The 13,021-nt window shown below is 43.5% G+C and overlaps 1 protein-coding gene across 2 annotated transcripts in view; it reads left to right on the top strand.

The window, feature by feature from the left end:
• Positions 1-1,233: 1,233 nt before the first annotated feature.
• The window catches only part of EDIL3 (EGF like repeats and discoidin domains 3), a 269,638-nt gene continuing 257,850 nt past the window's right edge, over positions 1,234-13,021 (top strand). For both annotated transcript variants that reach the window (XM_035563213.2, XM_035563212.2), the window contains exon 1: positions 1,234-1,352. In XM_035563213.2, coding sequence (XP_035419106.1) covers positions 1,295-1,352 — 58 coding nt within the window. In that variant the 5' untranslated portion in view covers positions 1,234-1,294. The remainder of the gene's footprint in view (positions 1,353-13,021) is intronic.

Below are 13,021 nucleotides of genomic sequence, written 5' to 3'. Positions count from 1 at the left end.
GGGTGCGGGGTGAGGTGCACAAAATGAGCTGGGGGCCTGCGTGTCGGAACCGAAATACCTCCAATGTCAGAGAAAAAACGCATTTATTTGCTAGCTCGGAGGTAAAACCGGAGCTTTAGGGAAGGGCTGTCACCTTGCCACTTACTGGCACTTAGTGGTAGACAAAGGGCTTGTAAAAGGAAAAGTTGGAAGCTATTGTGAGATGGGAGCCAATGGACTGGGTGACTTAACAGGTCGTTCTCACTCTTAGCTTCCCGATGTTTCTCCCTCTTGTCATGCAACAGCCCGGCCATGGACCGGGGCTGTGCCCGCAGAAGGGCTCCTCCGCGGGCTGATGCTGTTGAGTGCATTACTCTTGCTCAGCATTTCTATTAACTTTTAATGCAGTATTAATACGGGCTCTATTACTGTAAGGGCGGGTAGAGGGGATGCAAATCACGGACAGAAAAGATCTGAAGAGCCTTTTGTCTTCCGCTGGACTATTAGTACTTATTTCACTCTTCTAGATGCATACAGCAGGCCGGAAAAAAAATAAATCATCCATCAGCACCAATTTTGCCGGCCCAGCTCTGACAGGCGACCTCGGCGCCCCCCACCCCGTGCCGTTTCCATAATTTCACCCTTGTCCCGATTCCCGGGAGAGAGATTTCCAGGGTAAGGGTCAGGCACCCCACCTCGGGGAGCGGCTGGGACGGAGGGCGCGCCCGAATTTCGCCAAGCGGGATGCTGAGAAGGGGAGAGGGGGCGAGGGGGGACCTCCAGGCCCTCCAGCCAAAACTTTGCGTCCCCCTTCCCGAGACAAGGGGGTTGGAGGGGGTGCGGGGGGCTATGCGGGAGGGGGTCGGGGGGAGGACACCCTCTCCCCTTTATCTTCCTCTCCACGCTTTCCCTTCCCCCCCCCCCCCCCGCCTCCCCTCCCCTCCGGAGCCGCTCGGGGGGCCGTGAGGGCGGCGGGCAGGGAGGGAGGGAAGGAGGGAGGGAGGCTGCGGAGGCGGAGGCAGCGGCGGGACGGAGGCCGGCGGCCGGTCGGTGCTGGAGGAGCGGCGGCGGCACCTGGCGGGCGCGGCGGGGCATCCTCCTCGCCGCGGGTAGGGCGGCGGCAGCGGCATCGGGAGCTGCGCTCGGCCCCGGGGCTGAGCCAGGAGGGACCAGCCCAGCCTCACGCCTCGCCTCGAGGAGGAGGAGGAGGAGGAGGAGGAGGAGGAGGAGGAGGGAGGAGGAAGAAGAGGAGGTGGAGGCTCCGCCGGCTGCTCGCTCCGGCAGAGGCTGCGCGGCCGCAGGAGGAGAGGGGACCATGAGCCGCGCCGTGCTGGCCTGGCTGGCGCTCTGCGGGAGCCTGGCGCTCGCCCGAGGTGAGCCGTCGGGGGTCGGGGGTCGGGGTCGGGGGTCCCAAAAGTCTCAACCCAAGTGCGCGGGGGCCGGGCGGGCGCGGCCGGCGGTGGGTGCCTCCAGCCAGGCTGCCTTTTTGTTCGCGGCTGGGCATTGCACGGACTTAGCTCCGCATCCCAGGCAGAAGCCGGCCAGCCTGCCCTCCCCGGGCACGTTTTGTTTCGCAACTACGCTTAATGAGCGGGGGGAAGACATGCCGGGAGGGCTGAGATGTAACCCAGACGAGTGGTTGAGAAGATTTAACAATACCCGCAGAGCTGTCCACATCTCTCTCTCTCTCTTTTTTTTTTTTTATATATTTTATTTTTATTTTTTCCCTTTCCTTTCCCCCCCGCCACGCCGCCCCAGTCAGCCGTCTTCATTTTAATTTGAAGGCTCGGGGAGCCGGAGGTCCAGGAATCCGCGGAGCAGTTTGCAAACACGTTCGGGGGGTTTCAGCATCGCGGCAGCATTGGACAGCTCTCCTCAGGCTCCCCTTTTCCTGCTGCTCTTTAACTAGGGCACCTCCGTCTATAACATCAGCGGCGCCCTCTCCATCTCTCATCCACCCCCCCAACGCGCTCGGAAAAAAAAATCCCCAACTCCCGAAAAATAACTTTACGAGTTCTCTTCATCATTATTTGAAATAAGCCTTCACTGTAAGCAGAGTGCGGTTTCCGACTCCGCATTTAAAAGAAAAAGAAAAAAAAAAGTTGTCGGGGCTCACCCGGGGGTGGTGCGGGCGGGAGGACGGGGACCGGCGGAGAGGGGAGGAAGGCTGCGGGGGTGGCCGGAGCTCATCTGCCCGGTCCCGGCCACCACATCCTCCGGGGACGAACCCAGCAGCCCCCCGCAGCCCCTGGAGGCTTCCCCGAGCCCCGGCTACCGGGCACGGGTGAGGATTTTCAGCCGCCGAGAACCGCGGCCTCGCCCTCCGGGTGGGGGCTGCTGCGGTCCCTCCATGGGCAAGGCATGGGGGGGGGGGGGGGAGTTGAGGAAGACCTTGTTGTCGTCCTGGTTGTACCTCCCCAAAACTGAGTAGAACAAGTGCTATCCTGAGGACTCACAACAGTATTTTCATTGACTGCGACCTGCTCTCGTCGTTGTTCACTTTTTTTTTTTTCATTTTAAAATGAAACCGATGTATCAGTAAAAATGAATATTTTATCATATCTTAAATTATTCAGCACGGTGGCTCCTCAAAATCCAATAATGTTAACACAGTTGCAGCGAGCATGTGATAGCTTATGCAAGATGTCATTGTACCTACAGTTTATGCCTAAAGTCTTTTAAGCAAAAGACACTGCAACTGGCACAAAGTCTAGACGTGCCATTTGGCTTTGCCCTGGGCTTCTGTAGGACTTTGTGGGGTTTACACCTGAGATGTTATTTCATTTAAGTCTACGATTTTGCAATGTTTTTAGTTGACTTCAGAGCACAGAAAACTTCACAGATTTTCTAGAGCTGAGGAATAGGAAGAAAGAGTCCATTTGTTCTGTTCCTGCTTGGGCTGTGATTGTTCAGTTAAGGGTTTGTCCTTGGGTTTCAAAATGGAACAGAAGAAAATTATACAGTCTTTTTTTTTTTTAATGCTGAAGCAGAATAAAATGCTGCTTGGCAAGTCTGATATAGTGGGTTCATTTTGCTCGCTGTCATAATGTTTACTTTTAATAGGTCTTCTCAATCTATGTAGACTCTAAGCACTGTAACTAACAAACTCTTTATAGAGCAGTTTATGAACGGTGCAAAACTTTTTGTGCATCGTTTGAACATTACTTGCTGATGAGTCCATTCACATAATGGAGTATAATGAATGTATAACGAAAACCTATGGTAATGTCATCTGTGCAGTGGTCAGTTCTTCCTTGCTTTTTTCAGGGGTAAATTCCAACTGCAGATCAAAGTTAAATTATACGGTTCATTACAGACCTATGTTTCAAATCTGCCCTCAGATAGAAAATACCAATTGTTTGTTCATTGGAGCACTGAAGAGTAATGATGGAGATCAAATTCCGGTCGATTTATCACATCTTAAAAACCTTTTTTGCTCTTTGCATTTGGAACACATACATAGTATATCAGCAAATCATTTTTATTTCTTTAAAAAAGGGGAGAGAGGGATGGGGGAGGGGGTTGCAAGAGAGGGCTAAAGTCATCCCAGTAACATGAAAGTCATCCCAGTGGAAGACTGGAATTATCTTTTCTGTGGCTCGTCTGACAAATTTGCAATCTCATGCACTGTAACAGGAGTCTGATCTTCAGAGATGTGTTTGTATGAATGTATATGATGAAGCTAGGCTTCAAGGGTGCAGTGACTTCTACTTCTTAGCTTGCAAGAAAGATGCAGTTGCATTTTTAATGAGGGATATGCTTTTATATTTATTTCTAAACAGCCGTAAAGGTTCACATTTACTTTTGTTGCTGTTCCTTCTTCAAATCAGAACAAGAGCAAATCTGACATTCCACCATGCAGCAGACAGACAGTAACTAACTACTAGAGTGACTACAGAGACTACAGGAGATTATTTCAGGTGGAACAGATACAGGGCATCTCATCTGCAGAAGTAGTGCAGGTTCTTTAGTTCCACTGTGCATTTTGTAGGAATAAATAAGCACATCATTGCCAATAGATTTTTGGAACAGTGAGTGAAGATTGGGATCAAATGAGGGGAAAACAATTGAAAACTGGTGGCTATCTTAGTCCCCAGATTTACTTCATGGAGCAGGGCAAACTGATCAGCTGTGGTAACGGTACCGTGTATTCCATGTCTATGTATTGAATGGTTTTGCAATAGGATCTTCTTAAGGTTTACCATCTGAGTTGTCTTTGTCATGGAGCTGATCCTTAAATTGTATTGTACATTTTCGTTTTCCTTGTTGCTGAGTTTTTAGGTTTCGTTTGCCTAAAAGTGATAGTGACATTGCTGAAACCAAGCAAATCTCATTCTTCTTTAATTTGTGACTGTGAGCCTGAGACAAAATATTTTGGAACTTTCAAGGAACCGTTTCATAAATGTTGCTTTTTCTCCATTATAGTGGGAACCTCCACTCTCTCTGAGGCTTAGAAGTGTCTGTAAAGTTTCTGCAGCTGGAATGAGCTGCAACGAGTAAAAGTCCTGAGAAACAAGAGAGGTAAACTGTATGTTTGTTCACATGCAACTGTGCCAAAAGACTGAAAAGATCACAGACACTTTTAAAGACCAAGATTCCTCTGAACACACCTTGGTCTTTTTGGACGGCATCTGCTTCTGTACAAACTGCTGACAGTGTGACCCTGCATAATGATTTCCACTGTTCTTTTAACAAATTACATTTGTATACAAATTGATTTTCCATGACTGCTCATACAGCCTCCAGAAAGCATATAGCAGATACACTCTTGCTCCAGTCCGTGTCTGGTCAGTCTAGGACAGAATTTGATGTCAAGCCGTGCGTTCTTATAACTGGATTTAATAGCGTTGGTTGTGTTGTTTTATTTTCTTTTATTTTTCTTTTCAAGTATCCAACTTTGTTTTTCTCTGCCCTACCTACTTAAATCCTGTACGTCTTCTTTCAAAGGATATATTTCATATAAAGCTGTGTTTCAATGATAGCATAGTGAAAAGGGGCACTGTATTATCTTTCATCCCTCTCCCATTTTTCCAGTTGGCATCCAACTGAAAATCAAGGAAATGATCCACTTTGGAAGTTATTTCAAAAGACAAATGCTTTGCATTAGGATGTTGATTTTTATGCCTTGAACTAGCTATTTATACAGCACTTATCAACACAGCAGCTGTGGCATACTCGCAGACAGATATCCCATCAATGTAAGTAGAGATATCAGAACCTGGCCCTGGAAAAGCAGTGCTTAAAGAGACTGCAAGAGACAGAGCAAATATATGTTATTCTCAAATTTATTGTGAATCTCATAGCAGTCAGCATGTTATTGTTTTCTCTCTTTTTTTTTTTTAATGTATTTACACATTTCAAACTTACATAAGCCCCAGAGCCAACAGCATATCTGAAGTCTTAGAGGACTGTCTGCATTGTATTACAAATTATGTTGGGCTTCTTTGAAGCATATCTGAGGCCTAGCTGCCTCAAGTTTTAAAGAATATGTGTTGAGGATCAAAACACTGTTAATTTCTTTTGACTTTAAAAGCATTTTCACGGTGAGAACGTGAGTTTCATTTTTATTAGTCAAATAGCACACTAGAAAATGAAAGATGAGTTACGAGATTTAAACCCAAATAAGGATTGTAAGTACCTTAACATTTACAGACTTAAAAACCTTGGAAAATGCTGGAATATAATTAATGGAGGACCTACACACATATTTTATTCAAACGGTGCGAAGCGAGGAAATAAGGGGAAAGCCAACATGAGCCTAAGTTCAGTGCATTATATCACTGATAATGGGTCTGGGTTTCCTCTGTAGGGAACTTAGCTTGTGCAAGACCTTATCTTAGAGGGAGAGCTACTCACTGTGTGTACTGACAGTAGGATAAGCTTAATTTCCTAGTGGTATGTATAGAGCACGAAAGCAAAGGAGCTTTTTGTGCCCTTCTTACTGCACAACCAATGCATGGGCCCACCTGAAAACAAAAACTGCAAGCACAAGCCTGGGCACTGGATATTGCTGAAGGGTCCCTGAAATTTGGAGGTGCAGAATTTGTGCATGTTTGTCACATGCAGGTGGTTTGGGATCTTATAAAATCTCAGTTTAAGTATCGTGGGAATATATTTAACACTTTTGTTGTTGTTGGTTGGTTGGCTTTTGATCAGCAAGCTGTGTTACTTTCAGTCACAGCACTGAAGTTCTATTTTAAGTTTAAAAAGTTGAGAAATTAAAAAGACCATGGTCCACTAATAAAAAGTCAAGCTAATCTAGCTAATAATTGCAGCATGTGGTGTGTGAGTGAATGCACTGTCCTATGAAACACGTGAAAAGTTAATTTTGCATGCTGTATAGTAGCCACGTACATATATAGTGGGCATATCCATTCTCTTCAGCAGTGGAATTATGTTCACTTATGTGCCACACATCTAGTCTGGTACTTCATAAACCATTTTCAAAATGTTTGGGTAATGTTAAATAAGACTTAATTGTTCTATGAACTCTGGATGCAGAGCTCCATAGTTCAAGGCAAAATCTGTTGCATTTGGCAAAAGCAGTGAACATTTAAAACTATTTTTGAGACTCATGGTTGTTTTCTTCACTTCACCTCCAAAAACTTTAGTTTTGGCCATCTGTAGTCACAGGCTCAAAGTCACAGGACTTTTGTGGAAGTTTTTTGAAAATACAGAGGAAAGTATTCATCTGCATGGTTCATATGGAGAACCCAGCATATCTTAACAATACCACTCGTGCCTGCAGAAGGCCAGTTTCAGGAGTCAGGACTTGAGACACAGTATTTTAAGCAGTAAACCTAAGCGTGAAGATGACAGCAGGGAGGAGCAGGAGATGGAGGACGGTCAGCAGGCACAGGGAGATCTGCTCCTTGCTTGGAGCCTGGGCAGGCTCATCTGAGTGGGAAACTGAAGGTGCGAGCAAAGATGTGGACAGCATGGGTTGTGTCATCTCTGAAGTGTTTCAGGCCAAGGTTTTAAAATGAGAGTCTCCAATTTTGTTCTCATATGGAGCAAGACTTTTTCAATGTTTTGCAAACAGCCTTCTTTTCCTTCTTCCTGTCCCGCTCCCTTGCAACTCATTGTTTTTCTCAGTTGTTTTCAGTTTTAAACAGCACAAGGCACTGGTGCATAGCCAGAGTGTTCTCCCAACAGCAAGTTTTTGACATAGATGAAAAAAAATTGAAAGAGATGATTGCTTTGCCAATTTTTAGCTGAAGTAATTTTATTTGCCATGCTTCTATGTAGGGAGGCTGACAAAATTTTTCTAAAAACTGCTTTTTTCCTATCATTGTCAAGATGCTGTGTCAACCTGTATAATTACGGAGAGCTGTGACAGCAGTGGGTAAATAACAGTAATTTCTGCCCTGTGATTACTCATGTCCGTAGGTTTCTACAATAGCAACGCTACGACAGACAATTTAGAAAATACTTTTGGATAAGACTTAGATACACCGTGCATATGAAAAAGAGAAAATAAAAGAGCATTGATTTATTTTAGTTTTAACATTTACATCTTTCTGTCCATCTCCCCCTCATGTACGACAGCCTCTGTCCCTGCTGGATATCATTGCACACAAGCATTGCCTTTAATCCAGGCTTGCTCTCTGATTATTCTCTATTACAGTCCCATAGGCTGTTCCACTTTAATCTATTTGCCAGTTTTCATTTTTCCAGCTAAATATTATGTTTAGAGACAGTGGCATGGGCTTTGAGACTGTTTTTTTCTTATTCAAACCCTTTGCAGTTTGGGCTTTCAAAACAGAGATGGAGAAAACATCATTTGCTGCGTAACTTGTCAGGTTTCTTACTTGTGTGAGGAATTGCACAGGATTGTCTTACAAGGACTTTTGTAGGTTAAAAAAAAAAAAAAAGATCTAGTTGCTGATTGCTCTCAGATGCTGTTCCATAACTATTTAAAAACCACTGAACATCCATTGACTTGAACAATTCCAAGGAAAAATTAGATCAATACAGTGAATGGCATACAGTGTGGATGGGGAAATCATATGCTGTTGTCATGAGAAGTAGCTAAAATGATCTAGTAGTTCTCTTCTATTGTACATTCTATAGATATTTCTTTAATGATGCTTTTGCTTTTGTCTAATTTCTTAGATGTCTCTTTTATGGCTTACCTCCTGACCTCATATAAAATGATGCATCAGTTATAAGCACTCCTTCAGGATAAAGACCAACCTTTTTAATAATGACTTTCATTTCCCTAGGTGTGATCAATCCCATCATGTTCTAACCTCTTGACTTCCTTCACCTGGCTTCTATTTAATCTGGTGTACTTGTTCAGGTGCATGTTGTCTTTTAGAAATGCTGCATTGTCATACCCTGCATCCTTATGCATATGCTTACGCTCTGTGGTTCCTGTGGGTGACAGCTATCGTTTTTCATTGTAATTAACCGAACTCCTCCGGAAAGGTAGATCTTTGATTTAGCCTGCTACTGAAGTCACAGTGGACAGACAGAGATCAGGAAAAAAAAATAATTCAAGCAATGTCAGACATACTCAGAAAGGTAGTCTCAAAAAAGGTAGTCAAAAATCAAAGCAACATTCCGAGTCAGAGCCCTGAATTCTGCGTAAAGCATAGTTGGCAATATGTAGTGGCTGCACATTAAGGCTACATCTATTTACTTCACACATCAAGAGCAATTATTATCCTAAGGTGCCTCAGTATCCTTCAGTATGGTTGGGTAATTATGTGCTAATATACAGCTATAGTGCTGAGTGTGAGTAAAAGTAGGGTAGTAAAAGTTGCGGCTCTGACCTGTGGGTAGAGATGCTGCTGCTTGGTCTCTGGAGGGGTGAGGGGCAAGGTCTAGTCTGTAGGGACTTCTCAGTCCATGCAGTTTGTTACCGCTAAGCATCAGCTGAGATGAGCAACTTCATTGGGTGTTTGGTGGCCAAGCCCCTCTAGTTGCTGTTTGCCTCTAATTTCCATAATTTCAGCACTGGTGATGGTCTTATGCAGAGCAAAAGAAAACTGCATTTCTCTGCAATGCTGGTTTTCTGATAGTTCAGCTTCTTGGGTGACTTAGTGGCAGGACCAGCCAAGGCCCAGTACGGGTGCAAGGAAAGGTGATGGGAAGTGGGAGGGAGCAGTGAGCGTCATGGTGTTGTTGGACACTATATGTGTCCTCACATTCTTTCTGCAAGGGAAATTACAGATCCTTTTCTCAGTGACAGCTTTGGTGTTTTTTCCTGAGAAATAGATTTCTGGACCTACCCCTATGAGTGCTTGCTGGCTATCAGTGTTTGTGTGAATGTCCCAAGTCCATTTTTCAGTACCAAACAGGTGAACTTAAGCCATATCGAGCAGTAACACAAGCTTGCTTGTTCCTCCACACTAGGGAGAAAATGCCAAGCTCCTCCCTGTCCCATGTGTGTAGTTATATATCACCTACTGTAGAGACCAGGTACAAAAACCATACCTCTGAGTATGTGTTCAGTTCCTGTCTGTGTGCCCTTGCAGTACCTTCTTGCAGGCAGAGGAGCAAGCTCTGCATTTCTCCTGCCACCTCCCAGCCCAGAGGCACGCTGCCTTACTGTCCTGGGGCCAATCAAGTGCTGATTAATAAAAATGTTCCTGGTAGGCTATTTTGATGAGGGTAGATTACAGTGTTTTTCTTCCCTAATTACTATGCACAAACTATTTAGCTTGTGGATAAAGATCACTCCTTGGCCACAGAGATCAGTCAGGAGGAGCTGCCTCCCTGAAAGTCTCTCCCCTTGCTCGTTCATGGGCAAGCAAACTGCTTTAGGGCTGGTGGTGAGGAGACGTGGCTCTGGCTCCTCCATTCGGGCTAAGTGAAGGCTGAGCAGGAAGAGAGAAGCAGCCACAATGAATGAGTAAAACCGTGACATGCTTCAGTTACTCCATGGGGAAACTCTTCAAAATGTAGACCTAAAATATTTCAGTTCTGGTAGCAGTTCATGTGAATGTACACCTGTTGAGTCTGGCCACTGGGTTGCATTGGACCAAGGAGCATCCTTCAGCGAGTACATGACTTGATGAAGTGCTGTGCCATTCCCAGTGGCAGCGTCCCTTTACCCCAACCTCACACACTAGCTCTGTGTCTCTTCCTGGGGTCTGAAACCAGTTGTTGATTAATTTTGACCAATTTGGTCTGCTGACAATTTTTTTTAGTAGACAAGTTTTGAAAGTTTTTGTATGTTTCCTGTAGAAAGCAATAAATAATTAAGTATAGGTAAATTACTTTCTTTTCCAGTAGGAGATTTAAATCTTAACTAAACACTTACTTTTAAGGCAGGGGAGAGAAGGAGGAATAACCCAAAACTGTGACCCAAGTTAACTGAGATAAAGATTAATCAGATTACATATAGTCAGTTTTCTGAACTGGGTAGCACCATTTTCCAAGCTGAAGAACTGTAGCAAGAAATATAGGAAATTTTTTTCTTGCATGTTTTTGGAGATTCAGGAAGGTATTCTTTCACCCTGTAGATGTTCTAATGTGGCAGATAGTCCTAATGTTTTATGCCAGCATCTTCCATAGTAATCTTTTTTTTTGTATCTTGTGTCACTTCAAGCTTTTTTTTTTTCTTCCTCCTTCTCTTTTCTTGAAGTGTGTGCACCTTCCAGATGCTACAAAAAGCATCCCTGAAGTCTGAAGACAAAGGTCAATACATCACATGGAAAGGCATCTACTTTTCAGAAAAATAATGAAATTTGATGACTTACATCTACTTACCTAGAGCCTGGATGTTAGGTCTCCTGTAGTGTAAGTCTCTGCACTGCAAATATTTCAGCTGGTTGCACATGGATTTTACAGTGTGTGTGTGGTGTTAGCATGCTAGTGATATTTACCCAAAGACTTGCATGGATCTCACAAACAGGTAATCTTCTAGAATTGCTGTTTCAGGAAAACTCTCAGTTGGAGTTATTTTGGTGTTCCTGCTTTACTACTGTATATGCAAGAGATTCTAATTTCTTTTCCAGTTTCAAAATGAGGTGTTAGAAGCTTTTAACATTCAAATTGCAAATGCCCAGTCTGTTTACAGCATGGTATATGTATTTTGTAACAGTTGGAATAATTTTTAAAAGCCTTTAATATAGGATCTCAGAACAGATTTTCTGTAGAAAAAGCAGCTTCAGAACGGGTATAGTTTTGTTCTGCCCATTTTCCTGTTAAGATATAGCAGTAAAATTACCGAAGATTTTAGACATATTACATCTGTTCTTTGAAAGAGAACAGCATAAAAGACATAAAATTACTGTTCTAGTAGATTACAATCTGTAGTGTATATCTGCTGAAACTGACTTTATAGGCGGTGCTTCTTCTAAATCGATGTAGTTTAAAAATAAAATACTAACTTCTTTCGGCTCATACCTTCCCTGAGCAGTGCAAAAATGCTGCATCATATCTCTGCTCTTCAGCCACATAGGCTGTGCCTGGAGGCTGGGCTCTGGGGAGTAGCCTGAAGGCCACAATGTAGGGACAGAGATACTCTACCAGGGAAGGATGATCCTGTGCAAGGTGCTTGCTGTTGCTGTCCAGGTGGAAAGGGAGCGTACTTAGTCTTTACCCTCTTTAGGGCAGAGTACGGACCTTATTTTCCTGATGGAAATGAGCACTCGAAAGAAATCATGTCTGTGTGGTATGTTGCCAGTGTGCAGATGTCGCTACACGATCCTGTATATACAGGACCACTCATAGGTGGTCAGTCTGTGAATAAGCTGCAGCGGTGTAAATTGTAAAAGAAATGTATTGGCAGGAGAGGATGGGGAATTACTGTATGGCCCTGAAGTGTTTGTGGTGGCTTTTGGCTTATTCTAGCAGATCTGTATGTACTGACAGAAGGCAGATCTTTATGTAGTATTTATGTTCCGCAATGTTCACCAAAAAGTGAATAATTGTGATGGCATTTGTAAAGAAAAAAAGGCTTCTGCATTTAGTACAGCCATCTTAGGCTTTCCAAATTTTTTTCTGGGAGCATTTCCCTGCATTAGAAATTACTATATTTATCCTTGGTATCTGTGTAGTGACCTAGTTTGTTTATCACTAACTACTCAGAATTTTTACTGTTGCCTGGAAGAGTAAAGAAGTGTGTATTTATGTTTGTGGAAGAGAGAGGTGCAGGTCTCTTTTGTTTGCCTGGGCTTTTTGTTTCTTCAAGCCCCTGGCTTTTATGAGGTCCTACTTTCTTCCTCTGCACAAAGGGTTTCCGTGTTTTTTTTTTTTCCTTCCGTTTTCCTGGAACTGTTGTGATAAATTGAAAGCTTTCTAATAGATCTAAAAATTATCAGTGTTACATGCGATAATGGCCAAGGTCTAGAGTCAGCCACAATTGCAGTACAGTTAGGGCAGAAAATGCAGACAAAAGGCTTCACTTTGTCAAACGCAGTGTTATTTCAAAGTGTTTTTCACATTTAGGGTTTATATTGTCCCTTAAACCACTTCTCTTCTCTGGACTATTATTTTATCCTTTTTTAATATATTTTTTTCTTTTTCCCTATCATTGAATGGACTTGAGCTTATGGATTTCTGGTTTTTCAGTTGATGCTTCAAAGAACGAGGGCCCTGGTAGATATTAATCCAAGTTTGATGTTGAAAGTAGGTTGCTCTTCACATTTAACTCTTTCAGGAATCTGGATTTTCATGGCTTCTCTCAGCTTTAGTAACCCTGGGACAGCTCCTGTGAATACAGTGGAATAACTTTACACCAAAGCTTCCCCTAAATTAATGCCAGTGTTTGACAAAACCTTTATTTGTATTGCAAGCTGTCTCTTCATGTTCAAATTAGGTAATTCAATCTTCAAATCATATATGTAGGTTTATTATTAGTATATTTATTATTAGTAAATTATTAGTAGATTTGAGGTTTATATGGTGTCACAGAACCTTCGAGAAAGAGCTGCAGTAGAGCTCATTATAGAACGAGCTAAAACCTCTCTGAGATTTTGATTTGTTTTATTGCATTTTCTGGTTTGGACTTCTTTCTCTCTCAGGCAAAAACAGAGAGGAAAAACTGCCAGCACTGCACTAGGTGTGTTTGTGCCCTAGTTGCTGCAGG

Source organism: Cygnus atratus, chromosome Z (assembly GCF_013377495.2).
Source record: "Cygnus atratus isolate AKBS03 ecotype Queensland, Australia chromosome Z, CAtr_DNAZoo_HiC_assembly, whole genome shotgun sequence".
NCBI classification, from domain to species: Eukaryota; Metazoa; Chordata; class Aves; order Anseriformes; family Anatidae; genus Cygnus; species Cygnus atratus.
This window is presented reverse-complemented; position numbering and strand designations above follow the sequence as displayed.